A 15,495-nucleotide genomic window follows, 5' to 3' on the forward strand; every position below is an offset into this window, starting at 1 on the left:
ACCATCTTGGCTAATATGGTGAAACCCTGTCTCTACTAAAAATATGAAAAATTAGCCGGGCATGATGGCATGTGCCTATAGTCCCAGCTACTTAGGAGGCTGAGGCAGGAGAATTGCTTGAACCTGCGAGGCAGAGTTGCAGTGAGCCGAGACAGCATCACTGTATTCCAGCCTGGGTGACAAAGCAAGACTCCATCTCAAACAAAAAAGAGAAACATTTATGATCTATTCTCTCTGAAGCCTGCTACCTGGAGGCTTCATCTGCATGAGAAAACCTTAGTCACCACAACCCCTTATCATAACCCAGACATTCCTTTCTATTGATAATAATTCTTTCAATCAATTGCCAATCAGAATTTTTTTTTTTTTTTTTTTTTTTTGAGACAGAGTCTCACTCTGTCACCTAGGCTGGAGTGCAGTGGTATGATCTTGGCTCACTGCAACCTCTGCCTCCCAGGTTCAAGCAATTCTCCTGCCTCAGCCTCCCGAGTAGCTGGGATTACAGGCACCCACCACCACGCCTGGCTAATTTTTGTATTTTTAGTAGAGGTGGGGTTTCACCATGTTGGTCAGGCTGGTCTCAAACTCCTGACCTCAAGTGATCTGCCTGCCTTGGCCTCCCAAAGTGCTGGCATTACAGGCATAACCCACCATGCCGAGCTGCCAATCAGAAAAATTTAAAATCTACCTGTGACCTGGAAGCCCCAGCTTTGAGTTGTCCTGCCCTTCCAGTTCAAACCAATGTAAATCTTACACTGATTGATGTCTTATGTCTCCCTAAAATGTATAAAAGCAAGCTGTACCTGACTACATTGGGCACATGTCATCAGGACCTCCTGAAGCTGTGTCATGGATGGATCCTTAGCCTTGGCAAAATAAACTTTCTAAATTGATTGAGACCTGTCTCAGAGACTTTTGGGTTCACACAGGCAACCACTAGCCATTAAAGGAAATCTGTACTCAAATGGAAACCTATCTGCTATCTCAGATCTAGAATGCCATCACAGACTCTTTAGAAGGGACCTAAAGTATCACTTATTCTACCTACTTCATTTTATAGTTGAAGAAGCTAAAACTAAAAGGGGTCAGACAAATCTCCAAGGCTAGATGAGGGGCTAATATCATAACAGGGGGTTAAAATCAGGTGTCTTGATAGCTAGCTTCAGGGTTCTTCTGTACACCAAGTTTTCTATCTTTTTTAAACACTCTCTAACGGGGTTTAATTAAACAGCATATTCTCACGCCTCTTTCTACTATCATTCTCATTTGATGATTGTCAAGTGACAACATATAATAAATATATTTGACAATAAGCAAATATGACCAACAAGAATTTTAATCAAATATAAAGCAATAAGTATTCTCTTCTCACATGCAATTGTAATTCTGCACCAGAATAATTTAATCTAAATACAAGATAAACAAATCCCTAAGGGGAGTCAGCTGCTTATGGGTACAGTGCAAAGTCCCCACTTACAAATCCCCAGACAAACAGTGGTCCCAGTCTTGGCCATGTTTGAAGCTAGTCAACCCAGTTAACAAAGTTTCATACTTAACACAGGACTGTTTTAGTCTAGGAGAAAAAGGACACATTTGCTCAAAGACTGTGATACTCCTAACATCAGTGTGAATTAAAGAGGAGGTAAGTACCATATTACTTTTCACAATGTACGGATGAAGAAACGAGAATGCCAACATTTAATATAATCAATCCAAGTCAGTAGTAGAACCAGGAAGGAAGCCCAGGTTTCCTGGCAGTCCAGCCAGTTCTCTTTTACTTGAGAACATTATAAACTGATTTGCAGTGGAAACAAGACTGCCTGTTTTCTTCTAAGCTGTGCCTAAGGCAATTTCAAGATTCCACTCAACGGAAGGGAACTTCCAGCTCAAAAGTCCTACTTATCCCAAAATGCAAGGAAATTACTTTGATCTCTCTTTCAGGTTCCTACCCTTCCTTTGCTGGGAAGGAGTAAAAGCTTGCAATGGGAACTTCATTAAAAGTTACATGTTCAAGAGTGTCCTCTTTTACATAGATGTGCCAAAACAATGTTTAGAAATCCTTCAAATAAATCGGTTAGGGGCCGGGTGAAGCAGCTCTTGCCTGTAATCCCAGCGCTTTAGAAGGCTGAGGTGGGAGGATGGCTTGAGGCCAGGAGTTGGAGACCAGCCTGGGCAACATAGTGAAACCACCATTTGTTTAAAAAATAAAAATTAAAATTAAAATAAGTTAGCCAGGCATGGTGTTGAGTGCCTGTAATCCCAACTACTTGGGAGGCGGAAGCAGGAGGATTGCTTGAGCCCAGGAATTCGAAGCTGCAGAGAGCTATGATCCTGCCACAGCACTCCAGCCTGGGGGTCAGACTGAGACCCATCTCTAAAAAAAACAAAAAGCTTTTTTAAAAAAAAATCCATTAGTAGAATTTCCATTCCAGCTCTATACCATCCCTTCAAGGCTACTTATTCCCCTCCATGTCCCAAATATTCAAATATTCTAGAAATAAACTTGCTTATGTCAGGTCTCTACCATTATATTACTTATCAAGGAGAAAGAGAAATCTCTATTATTACCACTCTAATCTCAAAAAATTAAAGACATAGAATAGATTTTATCAATCATCAAAATCTTTAAAATTTATTTAATCTTAGAAACCCTTCAAAAAAATCTTGAAAATGGAAAAATCAAATCAGAATGGCCGAAATGATCCCAGGGCATAGAAGGATGTGTAAAATGAAATTTTTAATCTTATAAATCCTGTTATCATTTCTTTTCATTGCAGAAGTCAGTGATTAAAAAACAAACAAAACCGTCCCCAAACTTCAGAGCTTTTATCTGCCACCACTAATTTTTCTACATAATTTTTTGGGGTGTTTCATAGTGTTCATTATTATAAGGGCACTCTTAAAAAATTAGAAAACTCATGTGACAATAACGTGTTTAGCAAATTACATCGTAAAGGCATCTAGAGAAGCGTATAAATTCATTAAGAAATCCTGGGAAAATAAACAAATAGATTAATAAATAAATAGTTTTGGGAAAAGCAAAGAAGCAATCAAGATGCCTTTCCCAAACCCTGATTTTAAAACCACAGCTTCAGGATCCCCTTTCTCCTTGTGTTAGATATCTATTTCACCTGCTTGTTCCATAGCATTTTATATAGAAACTTCTTGCTAATAGGACTTCCCTGATGATTGGAATCAGTGTTTAAAAATGGTGAATAAAAACGTTTCTTGATTCTTAAAATTTTACAGTGTCCTTTGCTCAGATATTAGAAATACTGTACATACAATCTAGCTGAAAACGGCCACAGTTTTCAAAGGGCTTTAAACCCAAACGTCATGCTGTAGCCATCATTGGGAAAGCTTGGGGAAAAAAAAAAGGCCATTTATGAACATACTCACTCTCGAGCTGCTTCTGTTTGCATGACCAGGGTGGCCTCTTTGGGGTTTTCTGGGGACTTCAGCCCTTGAGTGTTCTGCTTGTATTTTTTAATTAAATCCATCAGAACAGCCTGGTGACCAATTTTCTTTACCAGTTGCTGAACCATCCGATCATTAAGTGCAAGAAGAGCGGCCCCACTTACTTCTTCCTCTGGGAAAAAGAAAAAAAAATTAGTTTCTACATGACTTTCCAGCAAAACACAGGCATTCTGAAGAGGCAAAATAACCTCTAGTGATAAAACGATCATCTAAACTTGTCCCCTGCCATTATCAATTTATCCAGATTTTTGACAAAGATAGAACTCCAATGTTGCATAATTCCAAATCAATGCCTGCTCCTAAGAAAGTACCAGAACATGGAATCACAATAAAAACTTATTATTTCCACATTAACACCCTTCTCATTCTAATTCTAACTGGTATTGTTTTTATAAGGAAAAAAAACTTAGGAAATTATCCTTCGTAATAGCTCCTAGCCAGTATTCAACCTTATAAACCCAACACTACACAAAATACATACTGTATTACTTAAGAACAAAAGCAGTATTAAATGCATATATCAAATATGTATTTTAAGTGACCCGTAAGACTTTATTTTATTTGAGTTCTTGAAATATTATATTCTCTTGTGGATGTTAGTTTCAAGTGGAAACTCTGCTACAGTCCATAAAGAAATGAAAAGTTCTCTACTGCAGCAGCCCCACATCCACATTTACATGCACACAGACATTTGGCAACAAAAGTAATTTTCAGTAACAGAGGACATCAGAATATCTAGGCTGCTCAATTAAAATTTTTGGAAAGCATAAACAACTCACCTTGAAATCTATGAACTAGCTCTCCTAAATTTTTCTCCACCAACCAACTGCAGACCTCCTCAACTGACCAGGTTTCCATTGCTGTCTCCTGTAAATACACCTGTAGAGCAAAAAGTCACAGAATTCTCCAGCTTTTCTGATTGGGCCTTAATTTTTTTTTTTAACAGTCAGCCCCTTCCTTTGCTAGACTCCTTTATACTCTCAATGTTAAGCTTTTTAAAAATTACTATTTTTACAATGTACATTTAAAAATTGCTAACAAAACACACACTCACTTTAAAAATAAGACCTGATTTAAACCTATTTCCTAGTATCTCATTTCTCAAATTTCTTCACCTTTTCCTACTTTTTTTCCACAGGCATCCCTAAGCTTTACTAACAGACAGCCAGAGACATACAATGGTACCCAATCCTGTACCATTAACACCCAGGTTTCTTCACAAAGAAAAGAAAGGTGTGAAATTCACCACTACCAGGCTCCTCAGGAAGTGGTTGACATTTACAGAAGGGGTGGGCAGGGGAGGAAGGGAGGAAGGATCAGATAAAAGCCTGACAGAGATACTTAGTAAACCAAGACTGGTTAACCCCTTGCTTCACCTAGCTAGGAGGAGATTGTAACTTACTGTTTCTCATTGTTTTCCTTTAGCAAGAAGAGGAAGTAGGACCCAAATTTCTCAGGAGAATCTGAATGTTTCTGTCCTTCCTTCCAATACTATTCTTATATATCCCTCTGAGTTCTAGAACTTTATTGGACACTGTTATGATTGGTAAGATAACTAGGATAAACTACCACACTGATTGAAAACTTTTTACTTAATTGGGCAGATTCAAAATTGGAAAATAATTATTTATGTTAATAATTATTGTGAAAGAAGCGTAGGCAAAGTTTGCAAGACATATTCTTTAACTATTTCAGTTATTTTTGCATGCCACTTGTCTCCAACCAGTTAGAAAACTTAAAACTAGTTCCCTAAGGACGCTTATTCCTTGTTTTTGTAATTCAATCCAAAGGACCTCTGATGGACTTGGAGACTGGGTGGGGTGGAGCGGGGGGACTGAAATAAATTTAAAACGTTTTAACCTTTTATCTTTACTTGGCAATTTCAAATCTCAATCTAAATGATATAGATTTACTTGTACGTTAAGATACTGACTATTCTATAAAGACCAAGGAAAAAGCTACTCTTGGAGAAATGGAATCATAAGGAAGATTAAAATGGTTATTAGTCATGAATTTAAATTTTATTGATGGAAGTTTTAAATGGAACTATTGTTGTATTTTTCATTTTTGTATATTTAAATAAGTTACAGTTACCAACATCATAGTTAGAATAGTGGAAAAGGGGAAACGTGTTTACCTTGCATATGTGACAAGCTGGAAAGATAGTCTTCAAGAATCATTTCCTAGAAAACAGGTAGACTTCAAAGTATTAAGCCCCATAATCATAAGTATTCACAAACACCAACTTGAAAAATTGAAAACAAGGGTTAAATATAGAAGAACATCTTTCTGAATTTCAGCAGTGGATTTAATTTGCTATGACAAACAGTAGCCATAGAACTCCTCCCCTAGGCTAAGCAGCAATAGCAGGGTGTGAAAAGTCATTATTTGCGAGACTCTGGTGTAAATTAAAAATCACACCTTTCTGTCACACTTCTGGCTTCCTTGTGAAGATTAGGACTTAGGGAAAAAATAGAAAATAAAGAAAAAATAAAACAATTCTCTAAACACGAAGATAAAAAGGTATGCAGAGCAGAAGATACTGCCTTGTAGTCATCGATGGATAAAACGAAATTTGAAAATAAAATGAGTACTTGGAAATGATCATGTATTTTTAAATTTGCAGATTTTTGCCACAATTCTACTTCTGGGAAAAACAAAACAGGTTAAATTATAACATCATACAAACATAATAAAATAAAAAAGCATATAGTTTTTGCCTAGTAGCTTTTCTGGAGAGTTAATAAAACAATATCACTGGCTAGACAATGTAACATCTTTGAGTAGTAACTTTACAACTTCTTCTCACATAAATAATGGATATATTATTTATGATCTTCTATACCATGAAGGCATAAACTATATATCAAATGAGAAAAGATATATCTGGTAGCTTTATTCTGAGCTTCAGAAACATCTGAAAATATTTCAAAATGTGAAGGCAAGCACTATCTCTAAATAGTTGAAGGCACAATAATTTTTAAGAAGAATTAATAATACATTATGTATGAATGCTCCTGCTAAACCATTCTCATTATTTGACTGAATTATAAATCAAGAAAATAAATTTGTATTAAATATTAAAGGGCTTCATCTAACTAAAGCCAAGAAGAGGTAAGACTTCAGCTAAAGCAGCCTAAATATGGGCAAGCTTTATTTAATAAATTTGTTAAAACTGCAAAGGAAGATAATAGGGTCACCTGCTGTGAATGTGATTTATAATCTTCAAGGGACAATCTAACATCTAAAACATCATATAAAACATACGAAACATTCAATCACAAAAGAGCACTTTTTAAGAAAATATGAAAACTTTTTGTCATCTTTCTTTCTATTTGCATTTTTAGCTCTATTCCTCTGAAGTCCAAAAGCTGAGACAACAAAAGATTCCTAAAAGTTTTGCTGGCGGCATATGACCTCTCCTGGATCAATACCTCATTCTGCCCTGAGAAAAAGTATCTCCTACCGTGGCTGAACTTGAAGGGACAACCATTTATCACAAATCAGTTCCAGGCCAGGCGTGTAAAAAAGAAGGAAAATTGAGGTACAAAAATAAGGATGTGGCTGTCACATCATACAACGTCTGGGCAATTCTCTTGGGTAGCAGCCTCGCTACCATGGGAGGTGATAATGTTGTAGGACTCTGTCTTTAGTTCAGCTAAGAGCTGGGTTCTTGTCACATGGCCATGAAATATTAGGCTCACAGACACTTTGAAGGGTCAGAAAAATGGAATTTATTGGGCAAAAAGGAAAAAAAGGGGAAACAGTGACTCTCAGCAGAGCGAGAGTCCTGCTAGTATATGCTTCTTGCCTCACAGATTGAATTCCAAGTTCCCACACCAGAATAAGAGGGGCCAGTTCCTCCTCGCTGCAAACCGCAGGAACTTCCCTGGCTCCACCCCATTCTCTCAGTGCGCAGGCTGTCGGAGGTTCTCCGGGGACCTCTTTATACTCAGGTGTCTCAATAGCAAGCAGCATGGTGTTCCAATGGAACATAACATCTTATCCACTATGGCCTGATGATATTCTTCCAAACATCACCAGACCACATGAAATAAAAACTGAAATATTCAACTCAAATACTTTGCATATGTTAGTCACCAAGATGTTTACTGCCTAGATAGATAGCCCAAAGTGGGGTGGATGATGATACACTAAAGAAGTTAGAAGCCTTACTAAGAAGATAAGATACACAGATAAGCAGAATATGATATATAGCCAATTATGGTGGATGCTTCAGAAAGCACTCTGGGGCTGGATTTTCCCACAGTGTCCTGGAAGTGAATGGATCTTGATTTGGAATCTAAATAATGGACATAGGTTAGATAGCAAAGAAGCTGGAGAAAGCAGGATCAATATAATGAACTCAAAGTAAAAAACCAGAAATAAACGAGTCATGTTTTGGAACCTCAGGGAGGACCATGCTGCCTGGAATAGGAACCACATGGTAGGCAACCACAGGAGACAGGGTCTGAAGATCGCAGAAAGGCTTAGAATGTTAAGAGTTTATGAGACAGGGTCTGAAGATCGCAGAAAGGCTTAGAATGTTAAGAGTTTATAGATATGCTTAAGCTTGGGAGAGTCACTGAACTGAGAGTATATTCCATGCTTTGGAAAGATTATGTAGGCAGCTGAGTCAAATAAATGACAGAAAAGCATTCTTTTTGAAGCAAATTGTGTATGAGATGGAAGGGCTTAGCCTTTACTAAACATCCATATGTGCACCAGTTTTCCTTCGTTTTAGGAAACACAGATATTTAATCTTTTAAACATTTAAGGAACAAAACTATTAATTTTTTTTCATACATCATGGTCTGAAAAGGAGTGACATCTACAAAGCTAGCAGACACCAAGCAGGTGAAACACACCAAAAGGGGCTGTCTCTATCTATTATGCTAAACCATACGAAACAGCCATTTTTTTAAATTATAAGGATTTATTTATTTATTTTTTTTAAATTTTATTTCCATACGTTATTGGGGAACAGGTGGTGTTTGGTTACCTGCGTAAGTTCTTTAGTGGTGATTTGTGAGATTTTGGTGCACACATCACTGGAGCAGTATTCATTGTACCCAATTTGTAGTCTTTTATCCCTCACCCTTTTCCCCACCTTTTCCCAAGTCCCCAGAGTCCATTGTGTCATTCCTATGCCTTTTCATCCTCAAAGCTTAGCTCCCACTTATGAGTGAGAACATACGATATTTGGTTTTCCATTCCTGAGTTACTTCACTTAGAATAATAATCTCCAGTCTCATCCAGGTCACTGCAAATGCCATTAATTCATTCCTTTTTATGGTTGAGTAGTATTCTATCATATATATACCACAGTTTCTTTATCCACTTGTTGATTGATGGGGTTTGGGGTTGGTTCCACGTTTTTGCAATTGAGAATCGTGCTGAAACAGCCATTTTTGTACATACAAGAATTCAAGATCAGTAATTTCCTATGGCTTAAGTTATTAAAATCTTACTTTTATAAAAATTAGTGTCTCCATTGGTTCTTTTTATCTAGCAAGACTCATCAGAGTTGTCTGTAATTCACAACACCTCCAATAAATTTGAAGGAAAAAGTGGTGAGCACAGTCATAGTAACTTAAATTTCATATTTTTACATTTTTTTCTTTTTCTTTTTTTTTGAGAGGGAGTCTCACTCTGTCACCCAGGCTGGAGTGCAGTGGCACAGTCTCGGCTCATTGCAACCTCCACCTCCCGGATTCAAACCATTCTTTTGCCTCAGCCTCCTGAGTAGCTGGGATTACAGGTGCGTGCCACCATGCCAGGCTAATTTTTGTATATTTAGTAGAAACGGGGTTTCACCATATTGGCCAGGTGGGTCTCGAACTGCTGACCTTGTGATCCACCCGCCTCAGCCCCCAAAAGTGCTGGGATTACAGGCGTGAGCCACTAGCCCGGACAATTTTTACATTTTCAAAGAAACTAAAGAGCCACTTATCTTTATTATCTTCATTAATTTAGTTAAATTAATGAACAAAAATAGCAATGAGCCAGAGTCCCAGAACTTTGGAACTTTTGAGTCACAAACACCCTGGTGTTTTGGCCTTTGAGTCAAACATATGGTTTATCCCTGCTTCTGCCTCGTTGACAGCCAAAGCTTGTGGTTCAGCAACACAGATTACAATCCTCGGGGTTTTTGCCAGAGATGGTAACTGTGAACCGTGCTATTGAATTTTATCAAAAGCTGGATGTGTGACTGAGAAGTCTTGATAGTTTGAAGATGTCATTTCCCTCAGAATTAATTTATAAATTCCAATTAATATTCATATGTGGTTATATGTGTTACTTACTACGAGGCTAGTTTTCATGTGGAAGAATAAAGAGGTAAAAAGAACGAAAAATGCTTAACAAAAGGACTTGCACTTCCAGATGTTAAAAAGTGTTATACTACTAACAGCATGGTACTGGAGGAAAAGAGAACAGATATTGAAACAGAATAGAAACTTAGAAACAGAAATATTCATATGGAAGTACTGAAAACATCTTTCTTTTTTTTGTTTGACAGTCTCCCTCTGTCGCCCAGGCTGGAGTGCAGTGGCGCGATCTCGACTCACTGCAAGCTCCGCCTCCCGGGTTCACGCCATTCTCCTGCCTCAGCCTCCTGAGTAGGTGGGACTACAGGCGCCCGCCATCAAACCTGGCTAATTTTTTTGTGTTTTTAGTAGAGACAGGGTTTCACCATGTTAGCCAGGATGGTCTCGATCTCATGACCTTGTGATCCGCCAGCCTTGGCCTCCCAAAGTGCTGGGATTACAGGCATGAGCCACCACGCCCGGCCAGTGAAAAGATCTTCAAAATTGGTGACAAAGAAGGGATTACTCAATATATTTTGTTGGGATAATGCCTCATAACACCTACACAATAAATTCCTCAGATAAGTTAAATATATAAATATGAAAAATTAAAAAGAGTTTAAAATAATCTAAGATTACATAATAAAAATATTGATAGATTTGACTAAAAAAGAAAAACGCATGTGTACACATATATATTACAGTAGACCCTTGAACGACACAGGGGTTGGGATGCTGACTCCGCTATGCAGTTGAAAATTTGCATATAACTTTTGACTACCCCCAAACTTAACTACTAATAGCCTACTATTGATCAGAATCTTAACTGATAACATAGACAATTAACACGTATTTTGTATGTTATATGTATTATATACATTACTGTTACAATAAAATGAGCTAGAGAAAAGAAAATGTTATTAAGCAAATAACAAGGAAGAGAAAACATATTTACTATTTATTATATGGAAGTGGATCATCGTAAAGATCTTCATACTGGTCCTCTCGCAGTGAGTAGGCTGAGGAGGAGGAAGAGGAGAATTGGTCTTGCTGTCTCAGGGGTGGCAGAGGCAGAAGAAAATCTGCATGTAAGTGGACCTGAGAGGTTCCAACACATGTTGTTCAAGGGTCAACTCTATAATCCATAAAACCAATAAAAATTAATACACCAATAGAAAAAAATAGGAATAGGTAACTCTTGAACAAAATTTTAAACCAGTATCTGAAAAATCTACATTATTTGTAATAAAAATAATTAACTACCATCTTCATTTATTCCATTGGAAAAGGTGAAAATTAGCAAGAGTGTAAGGTCAAATGTTCTCTTACACACTGCTAAGGGGAGTATAAAGTGGCACAACTTGCCCTGTCATATTATTCCCATTTTATAATTGAAAGTCCTGGAGTTTACAGGGTAACTCGCCTAAGGTTCCTTTGCTTGTAAAGGTAAAAGTGATTTGAATCCAATCTATCCAACTTTAAAGGGTACTAATGCAAGCCAAAAACATTAAAAATATTTCTACATTCTGACCCCAAAATAGCATTTCTAAGAATGTGCCTAAAGACATTAACATTAACAGAAATGAACACAAAGGTGTGTGCCATAGCAATGGTCAGAATAGCAAAGAAATTGGACAGATAAAATTTCCAGCAATAGGAATTGGCCAATGAATTACAGTAATTTATATTTAAAATAAAATACTATGTAGTAATTAAAAATTGTATCTAGAAAAATAACAATGTAGAGAGAAACAGTCATGGATATGGTTAACTGAAAATAGATTTAAAATAGTATGATTCTGTTTTGTGGAAAGAATAAAATAAAAGTAGAATGAAATGCTTGTTTACACAAAGACTGGGAAAGCACATACTAGAAGACAGAAGTAGCAATCTCTGTTTGAAGGAATTAATGTTTTTTGTTTGTAATCTGCTACTCTTAAATTTTTCTCAATGAAAGAATTTTATCTTAATATCAGAAAAGTTAGAGTTTCATAGAGAAAAGGTAAAAAGTGATATTTACAGATTATTGCTGGAGAAGCTTTTGGTCCATCTCTTCCAGATGAGAAGATCAAAGGAGAGAGTACCCCTCTTTCCCAGGCAAATCTGATCAGTGGATGTGGTTCTGGTTACTTTGTTTTATCTGAAAAATGGAAGATATCACTGACAAATCTGGAATCTTCATTTCTCTTGAAAAATCAAAAGTTCTGGTGATACTGGGTTCATGTTTCTGAACGGCAGCAACTGAGTAGTGGCTGCCCCATTGAAAGACAGCAAGACTGGGAGCCTCACAGTACACAGGAAGCATAAGGTAAGTTTGAAACAGGATGGATCTCAGACAGCTAACATTTGTACCTCTCAAAGGAAGAAGATTCTGACAAGTGTGACAAATACCCATGTATGTACATATATGTTCACAATAATATATCTTTGACTACATTTAATTCTTCCTTAGTTACCTTTTTTAAGCTCCTAGAAGAAATAACACTAACCAGAAAAAGAATTTGCTATATCAATCTTAAGGCAGATATAATAATAATGTATTAGAATTTAGATATTGAATTCAAAGTCAAGGACTCAAAGCTTTGTATCTCAGAAGGTCCTAGTGTCTTGAGGCTTCATTTTCTTTGTAGCTGTATCATTGAACTAAAATGCACAAACCTTTATTTAGCAGAGACATTGGCTGAATGTAATTCCTGTTACATAGCTCAGTGTGGACGTGATAGTGCAGGTGATAGTTGAACGTTTTATAGCTCTGAGTGGTGGCAAGAACGTACATTATTAAAATATTACAGCTATTAAACTATTTTTTTGGAGCTACTCATTTGTTAGAACACATGAAAGGTGATTTCTGTATCCACCTATATTGCTCAGCTGGTGGAGTCAAGCTGGGCTCTATTAATCTGTTACGCTAAGAGCTGGTCTGACTTTGTAGACCTCTTCAGGAAGAAGAGGACACAAGGTAATGGATCTTCTTCATGCAGTGTGACTCAAAGTGAAACTTGGAAACGCCCTTGCAGGGCGAGCGATGGGTGTAACTTGCTTCTTCGGTGCCCTGCAGCTCAAACCCCTAGAGGGAGCATGCAGACGGACAGGTCACGGGGAGTGTGGGCTCCGAACCCACGGCAGCACCTAGGGTTGAGTGTTTACAGCTCCCGAAGCCCCAGTGGGAATGTGTTACAGTGCACTCTTTCAGCTTAGCCATCCGCAGGTGGCTTGTGTTAATCAGCTCAATCAGATCCTCTGCCTTACCGCAAGGACAGAGGGCTTTCTGTATCCCAAGGTTCTTGCCTTAATGTACCAGAAAAATTGAATCACATGTGGGCTTGGAGAATGAGTGCATGGTTTTATCGAATGGTGGAAGCAGATGGATGGGATCTCTCAGCAGATGGATGGAATCCACAAGGGGGATGGAATGGGAAGGTGGTCTTCGCCTGGAGTCAGGCCGCTCAGTGGCCTGACTCTCCTCCAACTGTCCCCAGCCATATTCCATGTGGTCCACATCGTACTGCTGTTGATGGCCTGCCAGAGTCTGTCAGTGTGTTCTGCCAGTGTGTTCCTCTTGACGTCCAGCCGCTTGTGTCTGTGCCCGCTAGGGTCTCAGGGTTTTTATAGGCACAGGATGGGGGTGTGGCAGGCCAGGGTGCTCTTGGAAAATGCAACATTTGGGTGTAAAAACAGGAGTGCCTGTCCTCACTTACGTCCATGGGTACAGGCCCGAGGGTGGAGCCCTAGTCAGGGACCCCACTCTTCTCTACCCAGCACTTCCCTGCCCACCTCCCGTATCAAAAGCACAGATGGAGGTGTGGAGACAAAAAAAGGCATAGGACCCTGTGTTTCTCATGAGTGACAAATGCTCATGCTTCTGCCAGCCCTAGGTTCATATGAGGACAGGCCAGAATGTTCAAACTTTTGTTGATACAAAAGCACTGTATTTATTTATTTATTATTAGTATTATTACTATTATTTTTTTTTTTGCGATGGAGTCTCCCTCTGTCACCCAGGCTGGAGTGCAGTGGCACGATCTCAGCTCACTGCAACTTCCACCTCCTGGGTTTAAGTGATTCTCCTGCCTCAGCCTCCTGAGTAGCTGGGACTACAGGCACGTGCCACCATGCCCAGCTAAGTTTTTGTATTTTTAGTAGAGACGAGGTTTCACTGTGTTAGCCAGGATGGTCTCGATCTCCTGACCTCATGATCCGTCCACTTCGGCCTCCCAAAGTGCTGGGATTACAAGTGTGAGTCACCACGCCCAGCCCAAAGCACTCTTTTTAGAGTTGGCCCAAAAGGTAAAATTCATACCAATTGGTAGGCTATAGTCCATTATTCAATATGAGTCTGTGTGTAATATTCCATTTGATGTATATACCACATTTGATGTATATACCACATTTTGTTTATCCATTCACTTGACAGTGGACATTTGGGCTTTTCCCATCTTTTGACTATTTTGCATAATGCTGATACGAACACAGGGGTGTGCAAATAGCTGCTCAAGTCTCTGCTTTTGTGGTCTGCTTTTGACAGTTCAAAAAATCAGAGGAATCTTGCCAGGCGTGGTGGCTCATGCCTGTAATCCCAGAACTTTGGGAGGCCAAGGTGGGTGGATTGCTTGAGGCCAGGAGTTCAAGGCCAGCCTGGCCAACATGGTGAAACCTCATCTCTACCAGAAATACAAACATTAGCCAGGCATGGTGGCATGTACCTATAGTTCCAGCTACTTGGGAGGCTGAGGCAGGAGAATCGCTTGAGCCTGGTAGGCAGAGGTTGCAGTGAGCCAAGATTGTGCCACCACACTCCAGCCTGTGTGACAAAAGCAAAACTCCATCTCAAAAAAAAAAAAAAAAAAAAAAAAAAGAAAAGAAAAGAAAAGAAAAATCAAAGGAATCATTCGACGTCGTCTGATTTCCTGCTGCATCATTAGCAGACACGGAGACCTATGTGGATCTTCCACACCTGGTAAAATCCTCTCATTTCCTAAATGGAAACAAGACAATTTCAGAAAAGCCAAGTGATTTGCCCAAGGATGCACAGCTAATTGAATGAGGATACCCTTTTTAAAAAAATGAGGTCCAGCAAAGCAAGTAAAACTAGTTACACTTAAGGATACCAGCCTATAAGGTATTTTCATCCTGATATAAACCAGAAGCCCATGCATGATGACAATTGTGTGTTTCCATCCTTGTATTCCCTGTGCTGAGCATTATAATATGATATACATGTTGTATATACAAAGCCAGATGGATATCTTAACAAAGAGTTCACAACTCCAGCATCTCAGCACAGTGGTGACCTCCAGTCTGTTTACAGGTTGTGAGAACTCTATTGTTCTCTTTGCTGCAGCTAGAGCTTCTTCCAGGTGTCCAGAGGCTTCAAGCAGCCTCACTTGTTTAACCCATTGTGCATTAAAAATTGTTTTTTTTCTGCATGCCATGGTGAACCTGAAAGTTCAAAAACTGCAGGGCTGGGCTAACAAAATGGAATTTGGGAGAACCGGAAATGGATGGCACAGGAATGGTTCGATTCTTACCTCTGGCTGCAAGTTAATCTCCAGGGGAGCTTAAAAAAAGCTGATATCCATCTTCCATATCAGTCCAATTACATGAGCATTTCAAGAGGGTGGATCATAGGTATTTTTTAAAGCTCTCCTCTGTGATTCCAATGTGCAGTCAGGGCTGGGAGCCGTGGGCGTTAAGCAAGGCAGAAAGGAAA

The 15,495-nt window shown here is 38.7% G+C and overlaps 1 protein-coding gene across 1 annotated transcript in view; it reads right to left on the bottom strand.

Moving 5' to 3' along the window:
* SAMD3 (sterile alpha motif domain containing 3) overlaps nt 1–15,495 on the bottom strand; it is a 220,196-nt gene that overhangs the window by 62,107 nt on the left and 142,594 nt on the right. Inside the window, exons 3-6 of the mRNA XM_032158959.2 lie at nt 11,806–11,925; nt 5,615–5,660; nt 4,257–4,356; nt 3,400–3,589 (exon numbers count right to left, since the gene is read on the bottom strand). Coding sequence (XP_032014850.1) covers nt 3,400–3,589; nt 4,257–4,335 — 269 coding nt within the window. The 5' untranslated portion in view covers nt 4,336–4,356; nt 5,615–5,660; nt 11,806–11,925. The remainder of the gene's footprint in view (nt 1–3,399; nt 3,590–4,256; nt 4,357–5,614; nt 5,661–11,805; nt 11,926–15,495) is intronic.

The sequence above is a fragment of the Hylobates moloch genome, unplaced genomic scaffold (genome assembly GCF_009828535.3).
Source record: "Hylobates moloch isolate HMO894 unplaced genomic scaffold, HMol_V3 SCAFFOLD_2, whole genome shotgun sequence".
Lineage (NCBI taxonomy): Eukaryota > Metazoa > Chordata > Mammalia > Primates > Hylobatidae > Hylobates > Hylobates moloch.